The sequence below is a fragment of the Labrus bergylta genome, chromosome 2, assembly GCF_963930695.1.
Source record: "Labrus bergylta chromosome 2, fLabBer1.1, whole genome shotgun sequence".
NCBI lineage: Eukaryota > Metazoa > Chordata > Actinopteri > Labriformes > Labridae > Labrus > Labrus bergylta.
In genome coordinates this window covers 17,011,987-17,036,835 of record NC_089196.1, presented here as the reverse complement: position 1 = coordinate 17,036,835, position 24,849 = coordinate 17,011,987, and the positions used below count along the sequence as shown (strand labels likewise).

General features: G+C 39.8%; 1 protein-coding gene across 1 annotated transcript in view; it reads left to right on the top strand.

Annotated features, from left to right (window-relative positions):
* Positions 1-3,224: 3,224 nt before the first annotated feature.
* Positions 3,225-24,849, top strand: part of wdfy3 (WD repeat and FYVE domain containing 3) — a 98,625-nt gene continuing 77,000 nt past the window's right edge. Inside the window, exons 1-2 of the mRNA XM_065966571.1 lie at positions 3,225-9,910; positions 23,163-23,373. Of these exons, the coding sequence (XP_065822643.1) occupies positions 9,882-9,910; positions 23,163-23,373 (240 nt within the window). The 5' untranslated portion in view covers positions 3,225-9,881. The remainder of the gene's footprint in view (positions 9,911-23,162; positions 23,374-24,849) is intronic.

Below are 24,849 nucleotides of genomic sequence, written 5' to 3'. Positions count from 1 at the left end.
TCATAAGAACCCAGGAAAAACAAGAACCATCATAAGAACCATCAGGAAACACAAGAACCATCATAAGAACCCAGGCAACACAAGAACCATGATAAGAACCATCAGGAAACACAAGAACCATCATAAGAACCCAGGCAACACAAGAACCCATCATAAGAACCCAGGCAAAACAAGAACCCATCATAAGAACCATCAGGCAACACAAGAACCATCATAAGAACCATCAGGAAACACAAGAACCATCATAAGAACCCAGGAAACACAAGAACCATGATAAGAACCATCAGGAAACACAAGAACCATCATAAGAACCCAGGCAAAACAAGAACCATCATAAGAACCATCAGGAAACACAAGAACCATCATAAGAACCCAGGCAAAACAAGAACCATCATAAGAACCATCAGGAAACACAAGAACCATGATAAGAACCATCAGGCAACACAAGAACCATCATAAGAACCCAGGCAAAACAAGAACCATCATAAGAACCATCAGGCAAAACAAGAACCATCATAAGAACCATCAGGCAACACAAGAACCATCATACGAACCCAGGCAAAACAAGAACCATCATAAGAACCCAGGCAAAACAAGAACCATCATAAGAACCATCAGGCAACACAAGAACCATCATAATAACCCAGGCAAAACAAGAACCATCTTAAGAACCCAGGCAACACAAGAACCATCATAAGAACCATCAGGAAACACAAGAACCATCATAAGAACCCAGGCAAAACAAGAACCATCATAAGAACCCAGGCAAAACAAGAACCATCATAAGAACCATCAGGCAAAACAAGAACCATCATAAGAACCATCAGGCAACACAAGAACCATCATAATAACCCAGGCAAAACAAGAACCATCATAAGAACCCAGGCAACACAAGAACCATCATAAGAACCATCAGGAAACACAAGAACCATCATAAGAACCCAGGCAAAACAAGAACCATCATAAGAACCCAGGCAACACAAGAACCATCATAAGAACCATCAGGAAACACAAGAACCATCATAAGAACCCAGGCAAAACAAGAACCATCATAAGAACCCAGGCAACACAAGAACCATCATAAGAACCCAGGCAAAACAAGAACCATCATAAGAACCCAGGCAAAACAAGAACCATCATAAGAACCATCAGGCAAAACAAGAACCATCATAAGAACCATCAGGCAACACAAGAACCATCATAATAACCCAGGCAAAACAAGAACCATCATAAGAACCCAGGCAACACAAGAACCATCATAAGAACCATCAGGAAACACAAGAACCATCATAAGAACCCAGGAAAAACAAGAACCATCATAAGAACCCAGGCAACACAAGAACCCATCATAAGAACCCAGGCAAAACAAGAACCCATCATAAGAACCATCAGGCAACACAAGAACCATCATAAGAACCCAGGAAAAACAAGAACCATCATAAGAACCATCAGGAAACACAAGAACCATCATAAGAACCCAGGCAACACAAGAACCATCATAAGAACCCAGGCAACACAAGAACCATCATAAGAACCCAGGCAAAACAAGAACCATCATAAGAACCATCAGGAAACACAAGAACCATCATAAGAACCCAGGCAAAACAAGAACCATCATAAGAACCATCAGGAAACACAAGAACCATGATAAGAACCATCAGGCAACACAAGAACCATCATAAGAACCCAGGCAAAACAAGAACCATCATAAGAACCATCAGGCAAAACAAGAACCATCATAAGAACCATCAGGCAACACAAGAACCATCATAAGAACCCAGGCAAAACAAGAACCATCATAAGAACCCAGGCAAAACAAGAACCATCATAAGAACCATCAGGCAACACAAGAACCATCATAATAACCCAGGCAAAACAAGAACCATCATAAGAACCCAGGCAACACAAGAACCATCATAAGAACCATCAGGAAACACAAGAACCATCATAAGAACCCAGGCAAAACAAGAACCATCATAAGAACCCAGGCAAAACAAGAACCATCATAAGAACCATCAGGCAAAACAAGAACCATCATAAGAACCATCAGGCAACACAAGAACCATCATAATAACCCAGGCAAAACAAGAACCATCATAAGAACCCAGGCAACACAAGAACCATCATAAGAACCATCAGGAAACACAAGAACCATCATAAGAACCCAGGCAAAACAAGAACCATCATAAGAACCCAGGCAACACAAGAACCATCATAAGAACCATCAGGAAACACAAGAACCATCATAAGAACCCAGGCAAAACAAGAACCATCATAAGAACCCAGGCAACACAAGAACCATCATAAGAACCCAGGCAAAACAAGAACCATCATAAGAACCCAGGCAAAACAAGAACCATCATAAGAACCATCAGGCAAAACAAGAACCATCATAAGAACCATCATAAGAACCATCAGGCAAAACAAGAACCATCATAAGAACCCAGGCAACACAAGAACCATCATAATAACCCAGGCAAAACAAGAACCATCATAAGAACCCAGGCAACACAAGAACCATCATAAGAACCATCAGGAAACACAAGAACCATCATAAGAACCCAGGCAAAACAAGAACCATCATAAGAACCCAGGCAACACAAGAACCATCATAAGAACCCAGGCAAAACAAGAACCATCATAAGAACCCAGGCAACACAAGAACCATCATAAGAACCATCAGGAAACACAAGAACCATCATAAGAACCCAGGCAAAACAAGAACCATCATAAGAACCCAGGCAAAACAAGAACCATCATAAGAACCCAGGCAACACAAGAACCATCATAAGAACCCAGGCAACACAAGAACCATCATAAGAACCCAGGAAAAACAAGAACCATCATAAGAACCATCAGGAAACACAAGAACCCAACAACACGAGCTGAGACCAAGAGGAACCAAAGATTTAAAAATATCTAAGAAACTAAAAGAAAAGTACAACAACACAACATTTTGTCTCGAGGATGAAAATTTAAATGGCACCACTACAGTAATATCAGATTTTTATGAGATAATAGAGTAAAAGTAGTGAATCAAAACATGGAGAAGCAAATGAAAAACATTACAAGAGATCTAATGTCACACTGATAATCTACAACACAGGAAAAGTGATTTTAACCCAGAGTGTCTTCTTCCATGTATCCAACAGATGTCAGGGTTGTCTTTCGCATGTGGTGAGAGGAGGAGGAGGAGGAGGAGGAGGATGCTGTTATGAGGAATATCAGCGCTGCGATCTGGCTGGTTTATTTCAAGTGTTTAGAGGAAAAAATGGCCACCAGGATGAAGGGGAGGCAGCAGTGACCACTTTCGGAATAATGGCTCGTTTGTGACACATGGATATATTCGCAGTAGCCCACGTAGCTGACACATCGGGCTCACGGTTCTAGCCGACGGATTTTGCTGCTTACTGGTGAGTGTTTGACGGACACACGTAAAGTAAAGGCACACTGGTCCCTGCAGCGGCCTAGCATGAGAGTTAGCACATCTCGGTTAGTTTTTTTTATTTAGCTACAGCAGCATTAAAGGAGCACCTGTGTTCAAGTTATCCGCATACTAGCAATGTCCAGGACGGCGCATTCAGTCCCATTATGCTCATTATAATAGAGCTTTCTTTATTGGCTGTGTGTTTATGAAAGGCCAAGCGTCTACGTTTAAGATGTTGCGATGCTAGTGCAATCAGCTGGTTCAGCTAACTGGACGTGAGCTAGCTAACATCTCTGTATTTCTTTATCACTTTACAAGTCTGCTGCTGTTTTTAAAACAACTCTCCTTATTGTTCTGTTTCGCAGATAAATAATGCTTTATTTCAGACGCATAGCTCGTATTAATATGGATAAATGATAAAACACAACACAGCAGAGATACAAACAGGTCACCGGGTCCACATTGATGTTTTGACTTGTAATCCCATGTTTCAAAAAGCTAAATAAATAAATAAATAAATAAATACCTTCTGTGGGCTGAGTTACGGCCATTATTATGATAACACCTTTTTAAATCAATTAATAAATAGGCTACTTCAATTTGCCCTGAAAATTACTTAACATTGCGTGAAAGATGTGAACCTTCAGAGCATAAGCAAGTTCTTTTTAAATGCTTAATTTAATTAATTTGTGCTTAAATAAATTGCACCCAAGTGGGACAAAGTGGAGTAAAGTAGGCTCTTAAAGTGCTTTTTTTTAATTTATTTTTTTACCATCTGATTCTTTAGATGACATTTGCAGGCCAGCCATGTTGAATACATTTTACAACACTGTCACTGCACCTCATCAATCATCTTCATCATCTTCATCATCTTCATCATCACATCTCAATTCTGATGATGCAACTTAAATATCAGCCTTTTGTTTTCCAAATCAAATGACCCAATCTGCCAAAAAAAAGATTGAAGGGATACCTTTTCTCTGATCTTCTTTGGTTTCACCAATCATGACAACACTCTTTTTTGGAGTGATATTTTGTCACTCCACGATGAGAGTAAATTATCAGCAATGTTTGTGCAAACCTGGACTCTTTTGGAAATAAGACAGCTAAAGTCTGCTGTTAGTGAAGCTGCAATGACTGGCATATTTAGTGCATTACATCGGCCTCATTTCCTGCCTGTATAGACTTCTGCTCTGTGCCTAATGTGATGGCTAAAGTCCTGTGTGTGTGTGTACGTGTGTGTGTGTGTGTGTGTGTGTGTGTGTGTGTGTGTATGTGTGTGTGTGGTTACTGCATTGTTCCTGATTACATGGAAGACTGTATAGGTTTCGTGCACAGTCACTTTACTATAACTGGGGCTATTAATGAGGCTAAATGTGTACTATGGTGCAACCAAGGGAATTACAAACTGTCGTGCTCTTTCACTGTTTACTGACATCCCATAGAAGTGTGAGCGAAGTCAAACCAGGACATTGAGAAACTGATCAAGTGGGTAGAAATGGTTTTCCATCAGCACGATATTATCTTTGTTTAAACACTATCTAAAAGAAAGGCAGTAGGGCTGTGAATCTTTGGGTGTCTCACGTTTCGATTTCAATTCTTGGGGTCACGATTAGATTCAGAATTGAGCTGTTTCAAAGTCTATGAATTACTTCAGGATCTACTCCAGTCCATGTGTCATTCTACAGTTTTAAAAAGCTAGCTAGCACTTAGCAAGGAGTGACTGATTAACCGGGGGAAAAAAACAAACCAAAAAATGACTTTTGGAAGTAATGAATCGTTTTTAAAACTTGGAAGCGAAGAACCTTGAATTTTACATAAATCCATTTTTTCCCACCTCTAAAAGGCACAGCATGAGTCAGATGGTGCAGTTGTAAAAAAAACATTATTATTTTGATAATACAGAAAGTTATGGATCAAACAAAAAGCGAACAAAGCAAATCATGTCCCCTTGAGTATTTTCTTATGGTACTCAGTTACGGTAAGTAGTTCATGATGTGAAAAATACGTTTGGTGAAATATTATAAAACCCATCCTCATGCTTCCATCATCTGTATAATCCAGCCAAATGCTGTTTTTTTTTTTTTTTTTACTGTTATGACCCCAGCACCTGTAGGCTAGCTGTAAGCATCTGTAGACAAGGGCAATCCTTTAACAGCATCAAGTGCCAGCAATCATATTGAAAATATACTTAATTCATTTGTAAGTTTTCAAAGTCAGTGTAAAAATACGTTAGAGATTATTTACTTACCATGTATGGAATTTTGTTTAGGATTTCAAAACTGCAAACTTGAAGCAACCTGAAGCTGATGGATAGTTCATCAATTGTGTTGGAAAGGTGTAAACAAACTGAACCACTCAAAGTTCAAAGTAAAGCAGACTGAGAAATGACTGGCAGTGAGCACCAGGATGTTGTTAAATCACTGAATGTAGCTGCAGTAGAGCTGTTTCAACTTTTAAAATAACTACACCTCATTTGAACATCTTGATCTAATATAGAAACCTGATTTAGTTTGAGTAGTTTTGTTGACATGTGGGCTGCACCTGTGTCTGCAGCATGTCAGAGAAGTTGAGTTAATGTCTGCATATAAGGCTCTGTGTATTTACTGTGAGCAGAAAGCTCTGGGTCTATGTACTAATGTGTTTAAATAAAGCCAGCAAGTTAGCGTAGTTGTTGCCGTTAACATTGGGCTCGATTGACCAAATTTGACAACTTTTGGTTTTAAACCACAGGCAGAATTAGATAAGCCAATTGAAGACATCCTGGACCTGGGATGCTATATTTTAGTCCATTTATATTCACATCGTCAAGACAGAGCATGAATAAAACAGAATAATATTTGAAAACCCTGCTTTTCACTGCTGCTGACTGTAAATAACTTTCAAAAGTTTAACATTAACCAGCTCTGATGACAAGGTTGTTCAAACAGTTACTTTATCACACACTAAGTCAAAATCACATTGATGACTAGATGTGCAAGAAGCATACAACATCACGTTAGACTATCAAGAGTGTTGAGCCCTTTTAATGTACTATGTTAGCTATATGATCATGTGTGGATCTGCAACTAATGGTTTCTTAATTATTCACTGAACTAACTTTTATGAAGTTGAATGTTAGGTGTAACCAGGGCGCGAGTCATGTCTTACTTGTCCTACTTGTATTTAATGACCGTATATTGTAGGTCCTGTGAAGACATTTATTTTTACGTCTGAGGCCAAATAATAATTAAAAAAAAAATTCTCAGGGAATCTCACTCCATACCCTGAGAACCTTTTCAAATAAGTGAAGAGGTTCTCAGGGAATGGGGTGAGATTGAAGTTTAAGATAGCAGAGACTGGTGTACACAAAAGAACCAAAGATTACAATTAAAGATGATACTTTAATGATCTCATTTGTTGTGGGATGGGAGCGGCTTTGTGAGGTGCTTTTGTTATTGATCAGGTGAAGCTCAATAGCTACATTACATTCTTGTGGGTAATGCAGCTCAAGGCAGATGCTAATTTCCTTTACAATGCACCAAACAAGCTTTCAGACGGTGTAAAATGCATCGCAGAGAAAGAGACAGAGAGTGTGTGTGTGTGTGTGTGTGTGTGTGTGTGTGTGTCACTAAAGGCACCAGACGTCAGCAGCACTGTACCAGTCATCGTCCTCCTCAAAGAAGGAGCATGGAGCATTCAAAAAGCAAAAGATAGAATCATTTTTAATTAACCTCCAAGGAAATATCCTGCGTGTCATGAGAGCCAGCAGAACACTGAAATCCACATCAGTACACTACACACATATGTTTGTGTACCAAATATTAGAGATAAACTATTCTGGGGCTATACCATTTACACAATCCTGCTGCCATGAATACTAACTAGATCACCTGAGGTGCAGTAATCTGCCACCGAAAATAGTCCCCTAACAAATTAATAAATATACTTTATATACAGTAAAAGGTTAATATAAATATGTAAATTTATGGAAAACAATGTTCTACAGTTGCTTCATAAATGGTATAAAATGAAGAAAGTTTTTTTTTTTGTGTGTATGCCAGCCTTTGGGTATGAGGAGGCGTTGTATTCAAACAGAGTATTGGGGTGTTGTATGTAGGTTGTAATGGTAACGGTGGAACAGAGATTTTCTCAAATTGGTATAGACGATTTTAAATGTTTATGATCATAGATAATTGATTATTATTAATGTTGATCAAGTGTTGATATTGTGCTATTTATTGAAGAACTTTGTAGCTTTTTTTCAAGTTTCCTTCATTCTGAATGGAAAATAAAATGACGCATGATGAGCAGCTGTCAAGTTTGTTTAAAACTGCACTTAGTATGCAGAGAAGAGCAAAAAAACCATCCAAGTAACTGTTGAGTGATACGAGGTAATGGAGAAGCCCTCAGGCTCTGTTGGCACAACAGGTCTCTCTGGCTGCTATGAAGCTTCTGCTGCAGAAGATTTTTCACTTTCCAGTGTATATTCAACCTTTCCCCTGATGGTATGTTGAGGAGGAGGTTGCATAGCGGTTTCATTCAGTGAGGTGGATGATAACCTCCCCCCTGCTGGCCTAATTTCCATATGGCCCAGTCTGCCCCTGCTGGAAACCACACTTCTGTCTTCTTAGTGAACCAGAAGACTGAGTGGTTCAGGATGTTCCATTTCTGTCTCCCAGAAAGGGTTTGGAAGATTTCAAGCCTGCTGTGTCCCTGTTTATAAGCAAATAAATTTAGAAATTTCGCTTATTAGAGCAATATAATTTAGTTTTTGCTAAGTGTGGCATACTTGCACTACTTTCCAATTTCTTAAAAGTAGAGTCATTAAGATTTACTTTTATTGATCCCCACAAGGGGAAATTTCAGTTTTTACACTCTGTTAGTGATGAACACACATGCAGAAACAGGATCCTATGGACATGCATTAATGGAGAGAAGCCAGAGTGACGGAGCGGCTCACAGCGGGCGCTCCTGAGCTGATGGTGCCTTGCTCAGGGGCGCCTCGGCAGTGCTCAAGAGATGATCTGGCACCTTTCCAGCTACCAGACCAACTTCCATATTTGGTCCGCAACGGGACTTGAACCGGCGACCCTCCGGTTCTCAACCCAAGTCCCTACAGACTGAGCTACTGCCACCCGAGCATTGTTCCTTGTAGCTTGTAAACACAACATCCAAACGTGGGCACACTTGGACTCCTCCTGGACTCAGGGCTACCACAAGCGCACACTCACAGCTAGTGTGTATCTGCTTGTATCTACATTGTAAGATACGGCACGCTAGCATAAGCTAACTGCTATTGTTTGGCAACTGCCTGTCCAACAGAAAGCAGGCCAACTCTGCGTCTGCTGGTAAAAGCCAACCCAAGGTTCACCCTCATTTGGGAGCGAGCTTTATTCGCATGGTGTTTCGCCTCACTATGATAATATTTTTTCCTCTTTTCCACTACTCCTAAACTTACCTGCCCAATGCCATTGGCTTTACTCTCTGATGTACATCGCTTTGGATAAAAGCGTCTGCTAAGTGAATTGTAGAATTGTAGTAGATTTGGCTGGGGAAAACACACCAGATACCCGTCAACAACCTCGTCAATCATGAGCCTCTGCAATAAAACAATCTAGTTTATGTAATCTATCATAACCCTTGGATGGTTTTAGCAACAACAGTCCTTTAGGCTGCAGATTTTGCAGTAGAGACAACACTAGGTACTTTCCTCACTAATAAACCATTTTGATTTTCACAGGCCACAGTTATTATCAGCATTTCTCATGCCATAGCTCAACAGAAAATCATGTATTTATTACCATGTTGCCGAGCTATGGTAAATTAATCCTCTCAATTATTGTCTCAACATTAGAATGATGTTTTCAAGAACATAGATGGGACACAAAATAGATCATGAATAAATTGTGTTTTCACTATCAGATGATACTTTTTTATTTTATTTTTTAATGTTAATGTGAACCACTGAGCCTGAATCTAAATATAACAGTTTACAGATGAAATTTGAATGGTTTTCATGCATGTCCTCCCCCTCTTTTCCCAGTCTGAATGGTACATTCCTCTTGCTGTGACGGCCACAACAACCCCATACTCCACCCTCCCTTCCTCTTCTTCCTCTAAAGCCCTTTACACCCCACCCGGTGTCAGGGGGGGATCAGCTGTGCCAGTCCCGGCAGGCCACACACACATACTCACGCACACATACACACGCAAACACACTCACACACACACACGCACGCACGCACTCATACAGGACGCTGGCTGGCGAACAAAGCTCCTGGCACTGCCAATGAAGACAAGTCATGCCTCCGCATTTTGCCTCTTCTCTTTCCAGCCCTCCGTGAGAGGAAGGCATGACACCATTGTCATCGACTTGTTTTATCAGAAAGACGGAACGTTATTGTAGGGAAGGGGAGTCAAGTTACCGATCTAGTGGATTCATTTTTGGTCTTTTTGCTGCTGAGGAGTTAAGATGCTGGCGGAGCGCAGAGAGAACAGCAGGTAGGGAGAATCAGGAGCTGAGCTGGATGCTGAGCTTGTCTCCGCGGCGACCAGGGTGTTTGTTTACTGTTACTGGCAAGCTCGACCTTCGTGAATACAGTAAAGCATGTTTATTATTGTTAATGTAAAAGAATTGCTTCTCAGTAACTGTGCCACACTTATTTACAGTCATACTAAACATTCAAGCAGTTTTGTAGATGCTTACAGTAAATTCAGTTTGACTGAGTGCAGTCGTGCGATAAGCTTCGATTACCATCATTACCTCCTTCGAGCAGAGAAGGATGTTGCAGCCAGAGCTACTGTATATGTAACTTAATACTCTATTTCTCTAGAGCCATCGTGTGCAGGGTTATAGAGAGGAAAGGGCTTTTCAATACTCAAACCAGTGATGGCTTATTATCGGATAGACATTTGATTGTTTTTGAAAAGACATGTCTATAACAAAAAGATGCAAAGCTACATCCAGTAAAGGCCTTTGCACACTGAGTTGTTTTTTTTCCGTTCAAATTGCTACATGTTTAAATAGAGATAAAATCTCATGTTACATCAGTCATGTTTGCAGACTGACTGCGAAACTTTTTGTCTGTCATTTATTTTGTTTTCAGAACAGGTTTGATTTTCTGTTTATTGTTTTTAATCCACCTGTGTGTGTGTGTTTGTGAGAGTGTCTGTCAAGTGTTCCAACCTCCAACATACTGTCAGCTGCTGTTCAGGATCAATTACCTCAAGGAAACTGGTGGTCTTCTTTCAATTTGTGGTTCCAGTATAACTGCGTATCAAACTGGAACCCTGACACCCTGAAATACACCTGGAAGCGATCGGTATAATTCTGCAGCTCATTTATCAACAGGTGAAACCCTCCTTACTCGTCCATGGACTCTATCTTGTCTCTCAGTGCACATTTTCTGCAATTACTTGAAAAATAAACACATCACAATCAGTGTGCAAGGATTCTGTGTGTAACTTTTTTTTTTATCGGATTACAGATCCAAAAAAAAACGACTCGTGTGCAAAGGCCTGTACTATTGAATTTATGTAAAAAATCTGGGCCTAGGTTTTTGTTACTTATCTTTGAGAAACTGAATCATGATATTATCTTCCATTCTCAATAGCTGCTACATCTCCATTCACTTTCATGATCAACGGTGTGATGAATACTTATTGTTCCATTTGTATGGGCATAGTCCCAGGTTTACCAGTGTTTTAAAGGTATCTGCCTGGAGTTAAATAGCACTTGCTTAAATATAAGCCCTGGTGTTTGTTTACTGAGGTTTTTAATATTCAGTTAGGCTCAATTAGGCAGTTGACTCTAGTCATGTCCGGGCTTGTTTGGAATCAAATAATTTCCTGCCTTTCTGGTTGTTGTTGTAAGTACAGCTCACAGCTCTAATGTAACTTTGTTAGTTGAAATCCATTCATTTTTAGTTCTGTTGGATTTGTGATTTTGAAAATATGTCACAATGTAAAAAGAGAACACACAGAATTGTTTCAGTCTCACGCCTCACGCATGTCGACTGTAGTCTTTGCGGTGTGTTCTCGTACAACTTTTTTTTCAGAGTATTTTTTGTAATAATGTATACTTTATTGATCCCATGTTTTTACACTCTGTCTAGTTAACATGCTACACAAACATGGGCTGAAATACACACATGCACAAACAGGATCCTATGGACATGCATTAATGGAGAGGTCTCTGCCCACAGTGGGTGCTCCTGAGCTGGTTAGGTGCCTTGCTTAAGGGCACCTCGGTAGTGGACTGGCACCTCTCCAGCTACCAGGCCTGGACTTGGTCCGTGCTGGGACTTGAACCAGTGACCCTCTGATTCCCAACCCAAGTCCCTACAGACTGAGCTACTGCCGCCCCAGGACAGGAAACAAGCAAAGGACAGAGTAGGGTAGACATGCATCAAAGGGCCAAGGTCTGAACCAAACCTGCAGATGATGTGTTAAGGGCTCTTACTTTGCACATGGGCTGCCTGCTTTAAACACTGAGCTGAACCAGCACCCCAAAAGCATCACTTTTTCTACACACAACTGCTTCATTGTTTTTACCTGTTTTTATTGCCAGGTGCTTTTTGGTAAAGAATGAGACCTCTGTGAATAATTTGTTACCCTGTAATAAATAATTGTGAATGATGAACAATGAAGGAATCTGACCAAAAAAACCCTGGATCATCTAAAGAGAATCTAGCATCAGCACAGCTTGCAGCCCTTTCTGTGGTCATGTACCTGGCAAAATAAGGGTTGAAGTAATTGGTATTTAAATTTAGATGCCATGCATGTTTTTCTGCATAATTCGGTGTACATTGCAGAGATTTGACTGACATAACATGAGTCCATTTTCTATATCATCTGGTGGCTAATAAGTTAACAAAGGTGTCTAAAGGGAGGTTATGTGTCACAGTTGTTTGCAGAGGACAGACTCAGTCCAAATGTAGCAGCGTTTGGCAGGAGTGTGGTGTGAAATCACCACCCTGCTTACAAAGCCTTTCACTTCCTCTAAATTAGCATTTTGCTTCGCAAGTTTGGTTTCATCCAACTCTTGTCAACCCCTCTTTTTTTTTTCTTCTTCTTCTTTGCGGAGCTCCCTGGCTGCCACCTACCTCAGTAAACTATCAGACAGGAGACATTTCTCTGATTACATCACTTTCTCCTGAGGAACCGCCACACAGGCCTTTGAAGAGTTGGGCTTTTCCAGGGCACTGGCATGCCTTCATCTCCCAGGAGTTAGAGCTAACTCTGAGAGATGTTCATTGAAGCTGGCGTCCGCTTAAAGAAAAAGCTTTGAAAAAGACTGGAGGGCTGAGAATGCAGGCTCGGTTCCCCGCTGCAGAGGAGTTGTCATTCCATTGATGCCACCAACTCCTTTTCTTTTGATTCAGCCGAGTTGGGACATGATTTGATGCTTTTTTTTCCCTTTTGACTGTAGCGGTAATGGAAGTAGGATTGCATGATCAGGGGTTCACACAGTTTTTATGAAGAGTATCATTAGCGCTTACTTGGTAATCACTTGGTATGATGCTGCTGTGAGTTTCTTATCGTCATCAAAGCTGCTGTCTTAACCCTCCCTGTCATGTCACTGCTCCTTAAGGTTGATTTGGTACACCGTCTGCTGAGCTGTCTGAATGCATATGTCAACTGTTGGACAAAGTCACTTCAGGGAAATTGGCAGGCAATGTCCGAAGTATTTTGATAATATTAGGACATAAAAAATGTCTGCGCAATTTGCAATAGCAAACATATCACAATGAAGCTGTGAGAGGAAACAAAAACAACTTGTGCTATCAATTTGTGTTCCTTGTGAATGGTGTCCAGCGTCCCTCAGGTGCAATCAACAGATAAGGAGCCCGCATATCTCTGACGAAAGAAGGGAGAGCGGCATTTCTTTTGCCAATGTAGTGGGCTTACTTTTTTTTCTGGCTGTCCCTCCAGATAAGAAGTAAAAAAAAAAAAATCATGTTCATTGAGAGACAAACCCTTGAAATAAAGTACTCCCTCAGTCCTGTAGATATATTTTATACCCAATACAGAAACAAGTAAAGCCAAAGCAACTGTCCTCGAAATTCTGTCAGTAGACTGGATTACTGTTCCCCAGGGAACTTTAAATATTCGTTTACTTTTTTCAGTCAAGTGCCACACCAATCTCCTATATCAGTCAACAAACCTGAGCCAAAATATTAAAAATCTATAAGCTATATCAAGATTGAATGTATCCTTAAGCAGCCACAAAAAAATCTAAGAATAAGCATTCATAACTATTAGAAAACTTTGTTCAGAAACAGCTTATTTTGCAGTTTAGGTCATTTTTCAGGACTTTGTGGGCATGGCAGTACATATTACATATGTCAGTCAAAATTCACCCCCATTCATTGTGTATTGCAACCGTCTGACTCGCTGATCAAAGCTAGATACCTAGCCACGCTAACGTATCTAGCAGCGCCACCCTGCTACATCTCTTTTCCCTCGCTGTCAAAAAGAAAATTGGAAATATACTGTTTGGAGAACATACTTTGTGGAGTCTTGGTTTGTTTTAATAGAAACTTAAATTCAAGATTCAAGCCGTTTGGGCATTTGGCCGTTGAAGCCCGGAGCTTTCCGGACAAAATTACGGTACTTAATCGCTATTGTGCTTTTGCATGTCTCGGACACGTCTTACCAAAACGCAGCCTACTGTTTTCCACACTCCATTGCAGTCATCTGCAGCAACCCCTATTGGAAAAGGCAGACATCACAGGGTAGATTTATTGTCCAAGCTTCTTCATTTCAGTCTTGTGTTCTCCTACACATAAGTGCTTAGATTGCAGCACAAATACAACTCTAAATGACATGTCCTCGGCCTGGATTCTGTGGTTTTGTGACGCTCGCTGCTCTGCTTACCAAATAGGTGGAGTGAGTTGTAATCCTGCGTTTGTCTGCAGATCACTGCCTCTCCTTTTGTTGATTTTCCAGCTCAGCCTTATGCTGAGTCGTATGACATGTGTTTGCCCCAGTTTGTGGTCCCGGCCCCGCTGAGCTCCGACTCTACCATTCTCCCAGCACTGTGTCTGCTTCACTGACTCTGTGTTACACAGGGCCAAGTCCAGCAATGCCAACAGTCAGCATTGTTCAGAAAGAAATGCTGGCTTTGATCTGAGGTAAGGTGGACTTAAAAGTGAGCCAATAAGTGGTATACATCTTCTTGAATACAGCTTAAAGGGGATTTCCTGTTTATTACAGTTTACTAAATACTTCTCATTTCCGTGGATGTTGATGAAGGACAGATTCACCACATGTATTTTAAGATGGAACAAATTGGCATTATTACAAGTAGTTATCAGGCACAGTTTATAGACTGACTTTGTGGTTCTATTTTCACCAACCCTACAAAATATACTTGTTCATGCACACTTTTCTTGTGGAGTGATTTTGATTTAGTCCTCAGATGAAGTCTAAACTGCTGGCCTGTCTGGATGTTTGAGCTTAATGTTCTGTCAGACCTTGTTTTAGTTACACTGCCATGTAATATGTGCTTTTAAGTTGTCCATATAAAATTAATCCAAATACCAGAATGACACATGCAGATCAAAGAAGCTTCATTTTTTACAAGGCAAAATGTATTAAAAGCAGCATTTAAATCAAATTATGTATTGCTGCAGAGATTTCCTGCAGAAATTCCAAATGTAAGACCATTAATGACTAAAAATTCCAACCAACAGAAGGGAGTCTTGTACATTTAAAACTGAGAGACAAGGTTTTCTTGTTTTTCATAAAAAGGAAAAAGCAAACCATGCTATCAGACAGTCATGTGCTGAGCTTTATCAGAGGGATCTTAATCCATCTCTTGTGGTTAGTAATTTTATTATATAAAGTTTTAAACGGTTATATCACAGAGTAAATGCAGAGCCCTGGCATTGTGAGGCAGCCCGCTACATTGTGTTGTTCCCAGAAGCTTATTCAAACTAATGTTTGATTTCATAAAAAAAGGATCTTGTGGCCGAAAATGCTCATTATTTCAGGCACAGTAACATTATGGGAAATCCTCAGGTCTAAGTTCTTGTGAATGAATTTTGAATAATTTGGTAATCTATTAAAGCTGCAGAGATTTATTATTCAAGAAAAAAAAAAACTGTTTCAGAACAATACACTTAATTTGCCTGTTGTTTTGTTCAAGTCATGACCCCTGCTGGATGACCTAAACATTGTCTGTCAGATTTGTTGTCACACTTTTCCAGTAAGAGTCAGCGACTATATAAATCAAAGACAAAGTACCAAACACACTGAAACTCCCCTTCCCAAAGAAGCGCCAACCTATTTCCATCTGTCCTGTCTGTTTTTTTTGTTCATTCTAAAACATGCAGCTTTCAACAATGAGTCATGAAACTGGGCCCACTGGACTGGATATTTTTAAACCAGCCTCTGCTTTTGGTTTCTCAATTTCTGACATGATCCTGTGAGTTTTTATCCTTGACTGGCAGCTTTTCTACAGGCTGTCTGTTTATGTGAGTTTCCATTTGAACCAGCAACTGAACATGGCTTTTCTGCTGATGCTGCTGAGGCCTATGCATCTTAATCACTCTCTAGCCCTCCTGCTGGTGGGCTGCCGCAGCCAAGTGTGCTGAAGATCTGTTGCTTTTTTAACAAAGCTTCGGCGAGCTTTGTATCAAACACTCTTTGTTTTACTATCACTTCTGGTCCGCCCATTCAGCCGGTTGGAGATTCAATTCATTTCATGTTTTATGATGCAGACTTTGTAATTTGACACAGATTAAAGTGTTATGAGAAAGAAGTAATGGACAAACATGATGTGAGCACACAGAAAGAGGAAAGGTGTCAGCAGTGCAGATCTGCTTAAGACGCCCCCAGGGCTGAGAATAGTTCCCCTTATCAGAGTCATTAGATGTCATGACAGTAATGGTGTAAGACTTCCATAATCAAAACAAGACACAAGAGAATATGGGTCATATTTTTGCAGGGGTTGGCTGTCTCACTGATTTTCTTAAATGAGCTACCAAAGTTTAAAATGAAAAACCAGGTGACATTTAGAGTTCTATGTTCTAAAACAATATCTAAAGGCCTGATATACACAATATATTTAGCTTTTTCTTATATCCAGAACTGTCCTTTAAGACTATTTGATGAGTCTGAGTTTGTTTATCCAGGTCAGGTTTGACTACAGTTTTATCAGCTGCTTGTACACATTTATTTTGGGTTGGTCTGTTGATAAAGACCATTAAAAGTAAAGGAACTGAAGAGTGCTATTGAACTCTCTAGTTCAGGTTTTACAATGCGTTAGTGGTTCCCTCTGATAAGAGCTTTATGGTTTTGTTGCTTAATTACGACTTTTCAGTTGACTTACATTCAATGTAAACCAAGACAACGACGGCTCGTGCACTACAGGGCTCCCATAATCCAGAAAATGTATTTCACCAGGGTGGTGAGGTTTGGTGTAAACCTGCTCTTCATCAAACCACATTTAACAGCACCAATCATCTGCCCTTCATAGATTTAACTTAATCAGTTTCATTATTAGTTTAAATTATTATTTTTAGGTCAGTTTATGACTTCCTGGCTGAGAAGACTCCATGTTCTGCATTCACTTCCTCTTTTTAAATGAAGGAAAAGTTAATCAGTAGTTTTCATGCTGTGAATAGTGAATAGTATTTTTTAACCTGAAGAAGCGTGACTGTGCCTTCTTTTTCATGAAGTGTATGTTTTATAGTATAGGGGTGTAATTGTGTTTTAATCTCAGCAAACATCACGGTGGTGTCGAGTGTGTATGAAAGTGCAGAAGCCTCGTTTCAGTGTGTCATCCTGTGAGCACATCATTCAGTACGTTGGCCTTAACTGGTTCCCTAGCGGTGATTCAGCCTGTTGGCTCTATCCACCAACAACAGACTGACCTCCCCTGAAACTTTAAGCTATCTCACAGTGGCCGCACACTTCACAGTTATCATTATGAACCACTCACAGGTGCATAACAATCTCACAGACTCACAAGTCAATCTTAAATATGATGGCTTGTATTATGTTTTGTCTCATGTGTTACATTGTATTCTTTTCATAAGCTATATTTTCATAAAAGGAGATGTTATTCATTTCTCTGTTGCTTTTTTGTTTGCAACTCTTTTTAGTTTTCCTCTCTTTTTTGTCTCATGTTTAATACACCAAGAGACTGTACCAACGATCACAGATGGTTTTAAACAGCACTAGATGGAACAAACTGTCACTTGCATGAATGTCACTTCTAAATTAATCAGAGAAATCGAACCGTGACCCCAAAACTGAGATAAAACCTAATGGTGACCTCTTGTGAGTTTTGTTTCATAGTGTTGTGGAAAGGTGAGATTTAATCATTCAGTTCACCTTTATACCGTTATATCATTTAGATTTGTTAGTCTGCAGTAAAATGCTATCATTACAGCCGTGTCACTAAAAAACAAACATTTTCTTTGACTTACACACATAACTTTATCAGTGTCTGCAGCTGACAGCAGCTTTGTTATTGTTTTAGAAGGATCTTCACCGTAATGTCTCGCTCTAATGCCTTATCTCACACAGCCAGAGCTGCTGCAGTAAACGCTGAATTGAACAAGAATGATGCTGCCAACTCAGGCTGTATTTTAATGTTACAATCTGAGCCTTTCAGGTCTTGTCTCTTTTGATCCATAGTCTGCTTTCTTTCAATCTTAGGAGAGAAGTCACTGATGTAACAGAACTTATTAAGCAGTTGAAGGCAGTGTGGGAGTTCACACAGAGGGCAGCCTTACTGTGTGGGCTACTAAAGACTTAAGTCGTCGGTAATTTCCTTGCTGCCACAGACGCCATGTTCCTGTAAATCAGAAGAACACTTGGAAGCCGTCTGTCTCTGTCATTATGTTTCTTTCCACGTTCCTGCTGTCTTTTCTGACTGTTCTTTAAAGAAGAAAAGAGGGACTAAGTGGATATGGGTTGTTGAGATGCCGGTCGTGGCAAAGCAGACCTTGAAGAAGAAAGCACTCAATAAATGTCAGACCTCTGGGAACAATTAATAATCCGCCTACCTACTTAAACAGTCCACATATTGTACAGCTTAGATACTAGATAGTAAAAGATCAGTAGCAAAGGCTGTTTATAAGAAGTAGTGACTTTTTGTGGACGGCTGTTTTGAAGCCTAAAATATTGTCGTTGCCATCTTGGTTCTTTGGATTCAGATGTTTTTTGGATGAGCTGGGGATACACATTGCTCTATCTCAGTTGGACTGGTAGGGATGTGTCCATAATGAGGTAGCAACCCCCTGAGAGGATACCCTGCTTTTATTTACAAATTCAATTCACAAATATCATGCTGTATTGCACAAGACTTGACACTTAACGATTGAGAAGATGAAATCAGGAAAATGATCACTACCATAATAACTAATTGAGAGGCAGGCTCGTTTTCTCATGCCTTTTATTTTTATTGGATGTCTTATTTCAGCCAATCGAGTCACCGACTGCACTGAAACCATTTTCATCTATCATCAATCTTTGTACTTACACATAGCCTCCACAACGGCATAATAATATTGGAGTCCCAGTGTTTGGTTTCACATTGCATGAAAGTGTTGCAGAGGCATAAGAGGCATGACCTGTAAACACACAGCAGGAGCTTAACGTATGAGACACTTGCACTGTTCTGCCCTGCCTGCTCTGACGTTACACATTGCCAACGTCTCACCCTCAGTTGGCATCTGTTACTCCGTTTGGTGGCGGATCAGGGGCAAAATTACTTCGCTCAACCATCCCATCTCTGTGTGTTACACATCACTGACAAAGCGTCACAAGGATGTAAATATCCCACCTTGAACTGGCAGTAAGGGACAACAGGATATGGACCAAATGGAACCACCTGTCTTATTGTTTTCCTGTGAAAAAGAGATCATAAAATAATGAGTTTTATTTACTTTTTTCTAATCATGTTTTTTTTATCCAGTCTCTGCAAACAAATTTTAAATTAGGATGTTCATGCCAAAATAACTTTATTTCCTCCTCCAGAGAACGATAGTGCCATGAAAAACCAGCCATTATAAGCAAATATATTTGATTGATTGGCAATGATTTGGAAATGGGGCTGTTTTTAAGAAATAATTGTTGCAGCCAAAAAGCCCCAAACATTTTAATAAAAATCAGACAAGAGGAGAACAAAGTCGGGTTGTTGTTCTGAAAAGAGGAAACTGGCAGCAGAGAAAGGAAGCAGGAGCATCCTCAGTTACATAATTCAATCATTAGTTTTGTGCCTCCAGTTATGTCTACAGACCACTTTAAAAATACTCTAATATCACTTTAATGCCAGCACTTGTGATTTGACAACAATAGAATCAAAAAATTTTTAAAAAGCCAACAGATGGGAAAGCTTGCCAAGAGTCAATTAGGCAGCTAAGAGGGGCTCATACCCAGAGGGGAGGCTGGTTTAAATCCAGATTAGTTAAGTCTGCATATGAGAGCCTGAGGAGAAAAATGCATTTTGGGTCCTCAGGAGCTTCTTCTGAAATGCCTTTGAGCAAGGATTTCGGAGTGAAGAGTGACAGACCCATGGTGAGGAACATGTGGCCGCTTATTTCAAACACCTTCTCCTGTGATCTGTCTGAGAATGAGCAATGCAGCATCTTGTTTCTCTGCACGGTGATACCAGCACTAGATGTTGTGTTTAAATGTCCCCTTTTTTAAGGGAAAAAGTGGACAAGCATATTATTTATACATTAAATTTGAATCTGTGATTAGACTGAAATTTCAACTCCTCTGGTGTAAGTACAGCGACCCGGCAGTGAATTCTTCTCACCCTGTTTAAATCTTTTGTTTTGTTTTGGTTGAAGTGCACAGAGTTCAGTTCAGTACATCGGCCTCAGGGACAGAGTTCAGTGGCATTCTTAACATTAAGTGAAATGTATAATGAAGTACCTTTTTCTGAAACATAACTATTGCAGACTTTTGAAAAGAGACATGAATTTAACTTCTTTATCTTTAAGTCCTCACTGCTTATTTTACATTTTTGTGTCACCTTTATTTAATTTTTTGTCACTTTGTCATTTTCAACATTTTATCTGACTCCGTGCCAGTACATGGTGTATCATGTGATTGATTAGTTAAATTAAGATTGGAAATTGACTTTGAAAGAATTTTTAAATTAAAATTGGCACCCAGGAGGACCACCCTTTATTGAATCTTTATTGCATTCGTTTATAAAGTAAAGTGCAGGGCAACTTTTTGAAGAGGGCTCTCACAACAATGCCATAATGAAGGTCTGTCACCGTCATGATTGATTAATTTGCTTTTTCACTTTAATATTGCCACCCTAGCATGTGGTTTTTGCATAGCAAGCTGCCTTAAAAGCCTTGACGTACAGTCGTTTAGTGTGGTTTATAACACCAACAACAATGGTCCCTTAACTGCTTTTGATAATTGTCAATTGATTAGAGGGTTAGAATAAGGGCCTTACGATTTTGTTCAACTTCGTAAGCTGCCTGTGACTCACACATGACTGTACAGTGTTAGCTTCAGGTGTAAAACAGTAAGTAAAAGGGGGCTAGTTGCTGTGATCTGTGATTGAGCGTCTGCCTGTCATGCTGGTGTATCTGTGACTGCAGTGGAGTCACCTGTAGCCTGAACATTTTTACATGCAGGGGACACACAGACTGCATGCGCAGTGATCAGTTCTCTGTCTACTGATGATGCTATCAGCCAGAGTTTTATTGTTAGCCATGGAAACAAGAAAACTGGCAGTTATTGTTTGCATCCAAATGAAAAGTGGCTGCATGACATGCTTTAGGACACTTGATGAACATGGCACGTACTGCGATGTGACTACTGCGCATATGCACTTCACAATTACGATGGTAAAAAAGATTTAGCGTCCTGCCTCAGGATCTCACATACCATAATCTTAATTTTACAAGCATTTTGATTGTAATGGTCAAAGACAAACAGTCCTGCAAAACTCCGGCCTTGAGCATTTTATTTAAAAGGGACTAATGTCTACAGTGACAATAATCCACTGTGAGGAGAGAGCGTCCTCCGCTGGGAAAATAGGGACTACATGGTCAAGTGTCATGTCTCCTAACTCTCCTTAATGTTTGCTGAACTTCCTGAGAGAAGTGGAAGTGAGCTGGCAGTGCTTTTTAGCTGCAGTTGAACACATGAAGAATGTGAAGTCAGCAGAAGCGTAATGTTCAGACATTAAGGAAATCCCAATGTTGAGCAAATTGCAGTTAGTAACACAAACAGTACAACCGTTTAATGCTTATGCAAGAAGCCTCTTTTGTGTCCACTTCAACATTGCGACATACTGTAGGTCATGAGATCAGAAAGAGCCATAGTAATGTAACTATGTGGTTATAGAAACTGTTTAGTCATTGTTCGTAATGCTGAGTAAACAAGTCCACATGTTTTATATGATTAATTTAGTGCAATAACATGATTTCACCCCTGGAGGCTCAAACTCTGTCACATGGAGAGAAGGACTGAGAATGACTCTCCTTTCATTGTCGGTGCACCCTTGAGCAGCGTACTGTCTGTGTTTCAGTTTGGGTGCTGATTGATGAGAAGGTTATAGTTGCACAGTTCCGGGCTGCTGATTCTGTTGTTTATTGTTGGCTGTTCGTCTGTGTTGGATGAAGGCTCTGCAGTTCTGTGAAGTCTCCTAGCAACCATTTTCAAGATATCTGAAAGGAACAGGACCTGTGAAAATGATTGCTAAATATATATCAAACCAAGCAACAAAGAATTGGCACAGTTCTTTTATGATGTCTTAAGAATAGTGAAGTACAACATGTAGACTACAATGTGCAAGAGCACCAAGCTCCTATATAGTGCAAACACAATCAATTCCTTTGTGTCAAAGGAACTGTTTGAAATACTGTCACTCAGTACAGTTTGAAATGTTTTATGAACGTGTCCGTTTCTCTACATCTGACTCCAATGTGCGGCTTTTTTAAAATTCTTCACCCGTTTTTATTGTTTTTTAAATGAAACCCTTTTTCTATTCATAAAAATATTCCACTCTTGTGCTTCACTGTTTCATGCATTAGCTTTATTTACAGATTTTATTTTTTTGCTTTATTAGAGAGACACGAGGACAGTGGATAGAGTTGGAAATCAGGGAAAGAGAGAGAGTGGGTAAGTGAGAGAGAGGACTGTACATGGGGTTCACAAACTAACCTCTTGGCCTCCAATACCCTCAATGTTCGATTTTTTTTTTTTGCTTGCCATATTACCAAAAGGATGAATTGATAACTGAAATATTAGGCAATTAAACTCATTTAAAAAAATAATCAATTCATTGCTAAGCTGGTCTTTTCAGTTGTACTTGACTGTTCGACTGTAAAAGTATTATTGCTTTTACTGTCTACTTAAAGGTCACAAATTATCCTCCTTTTCAACAAGTTTAAATAAGTCTTAGAGCTCCCCAAAACATGTCTTAGAAGTTTCTTATTAAAAATCCACTCTGATCCTGTATTTTAACATGCCTATAAACCCCTCTATTTCAGCCCGGCTCACAACAGGCTGTTTCTGTGACTGTAGCTGTAAATGCAAATGAGCTGTGTTTGACCACGCCCCTCTCTGGGAGGGCTTGGGTGACTCTGGCTTTCTCAGTCCATGCCCTATTGTTTTCTGGACGAAGGCATTTTTTCTTATTTTAGTTGTATTATTCTTGACACTCTATAATGTGGACATGGTGAAGTTATTCCCAAAGAGGAAACATGGCAGGACTTTTAAGTAATAAAATGTGTCTTTAACCTCTTCCCTCTCCTGTCTGCAGGGCTGCCTTTGCCCTGACCAAGCCGCTCAAGATGAACATGGTGAAGAGGATCATGGGGCGGCCGAGGCAGGAGGAATGCAGCCCCCAGGACAACGCGCTTGGCCTGATGCACCTGAGACGCCTCTTCTCGGAGCTGTGCCACCCTCCTCGCCACATGACGCAGAAGGAGCAGGAGGAGAAGCTCTACATGATGCTTCCCGTGTTTAACAGGGTAAGTCACATCAGGGAAAGAGAGAGAACCCAAACACAGATGGTCTATGATGCTGCTGTTAAAGCCCAGATGACACTGCCCATAAAGAATCAGAGGCGACATTAAACTGAAAAGCACTCAGGGGTTATGTGATGTCCGCAGAAGAAATTCAAACCTGCTGTTCTCTCTATGTCGTTTCGAAAAAGATGATAATTAACCAGGTTTGATGTTGGATTCATGGTGTCCAAAGACAGTCAATGAATGGGTTTGTAGTAATTCAAATATGATGTCACCTGGTGACTATCTGGAAACTGTAACCTGTGGTTAAAACTTACTTTCATACACACTTGTCTAGACGCTGCACACATTCATTAGAATAAGGAAACTGGTACAGCCAAATGGAGACTAATGAAGTGTGTGTAATGATGTCTAAATTCAGCTCAAATATATATACCATCTAAATGATCAGACTGCTGTACATGGAATCAGTCTCTATCATTAACTTGTCGTTGACACTGGATTAAACCCTGAACTCTGTGATGATGACACGGATGCCTACTGACATAAACCTGGTCTTCAAAAAAATCTGACAATGTGAATGTTGTCTAACACACACCAGGTAGGCAGGTGTGTGAGAACCTCCACAGACTGTCAACACCAAGTTAAATTGAAAAATTTCCTTTAATTAAACTTCAGGCTTTAAACTGACAATCTTCATATTCGAACAAGGATTGCATCAACAAAAATGACAGGATATAAGTAATGTCTTCTATCAGTGGTAGATGTTGAAAGATATGAATGAACTCAAGCCAAGCTCCCTAACATGTCATAAATAGTATATACCGGTACATATCAGAAAATGATATATGTAGTTATAGACCTCCTGAGCTGCATGTATTAATTTGTGCTGTCAATATATATTTTTTGAAATCCAGGTGTTTTTAAATGACTGTGACCTTAAGAAAAAAGTTTAAAAATATCAACATGATTTACCAAGCAGCATGATATCCATAACATCCACGTCACCATGTCATTGTAAATGAGGGTCGCCCTCAATGATCTCTCCGAGAACTTAAATAAAGGTTTATGATGATGAGGAGGATGATGATGATATACTCTGTCTGTAGGACAGCAGGTGATTATGCAGCTCTGCATAACGTCCATGACTGCTGAATGAGATCATACACAGTAAAAATGACCAGCACGGTTTCCTCTTTCAAATAGATCATCCATCATTATTTATCAATATACAAAAATCATTGATCAACTTTAATATGAATGGAAACATTTCCTCTCAAGAGTCTCCCTGATGACTCAGCTGCCAGTTTTTATCATAGTGTTTATCAAGTATTATTTGATAGACTGATAATTTGTTTAACCCTTTCCATATAGGGTATCAAAATATATTTGAACAAGAAATGTTTATCAGAGTACTGAAGGCCAAAAGTGACATCTTCAAAATGCTCTATTTTGTTTCACCCACAATCGCAAACCTGA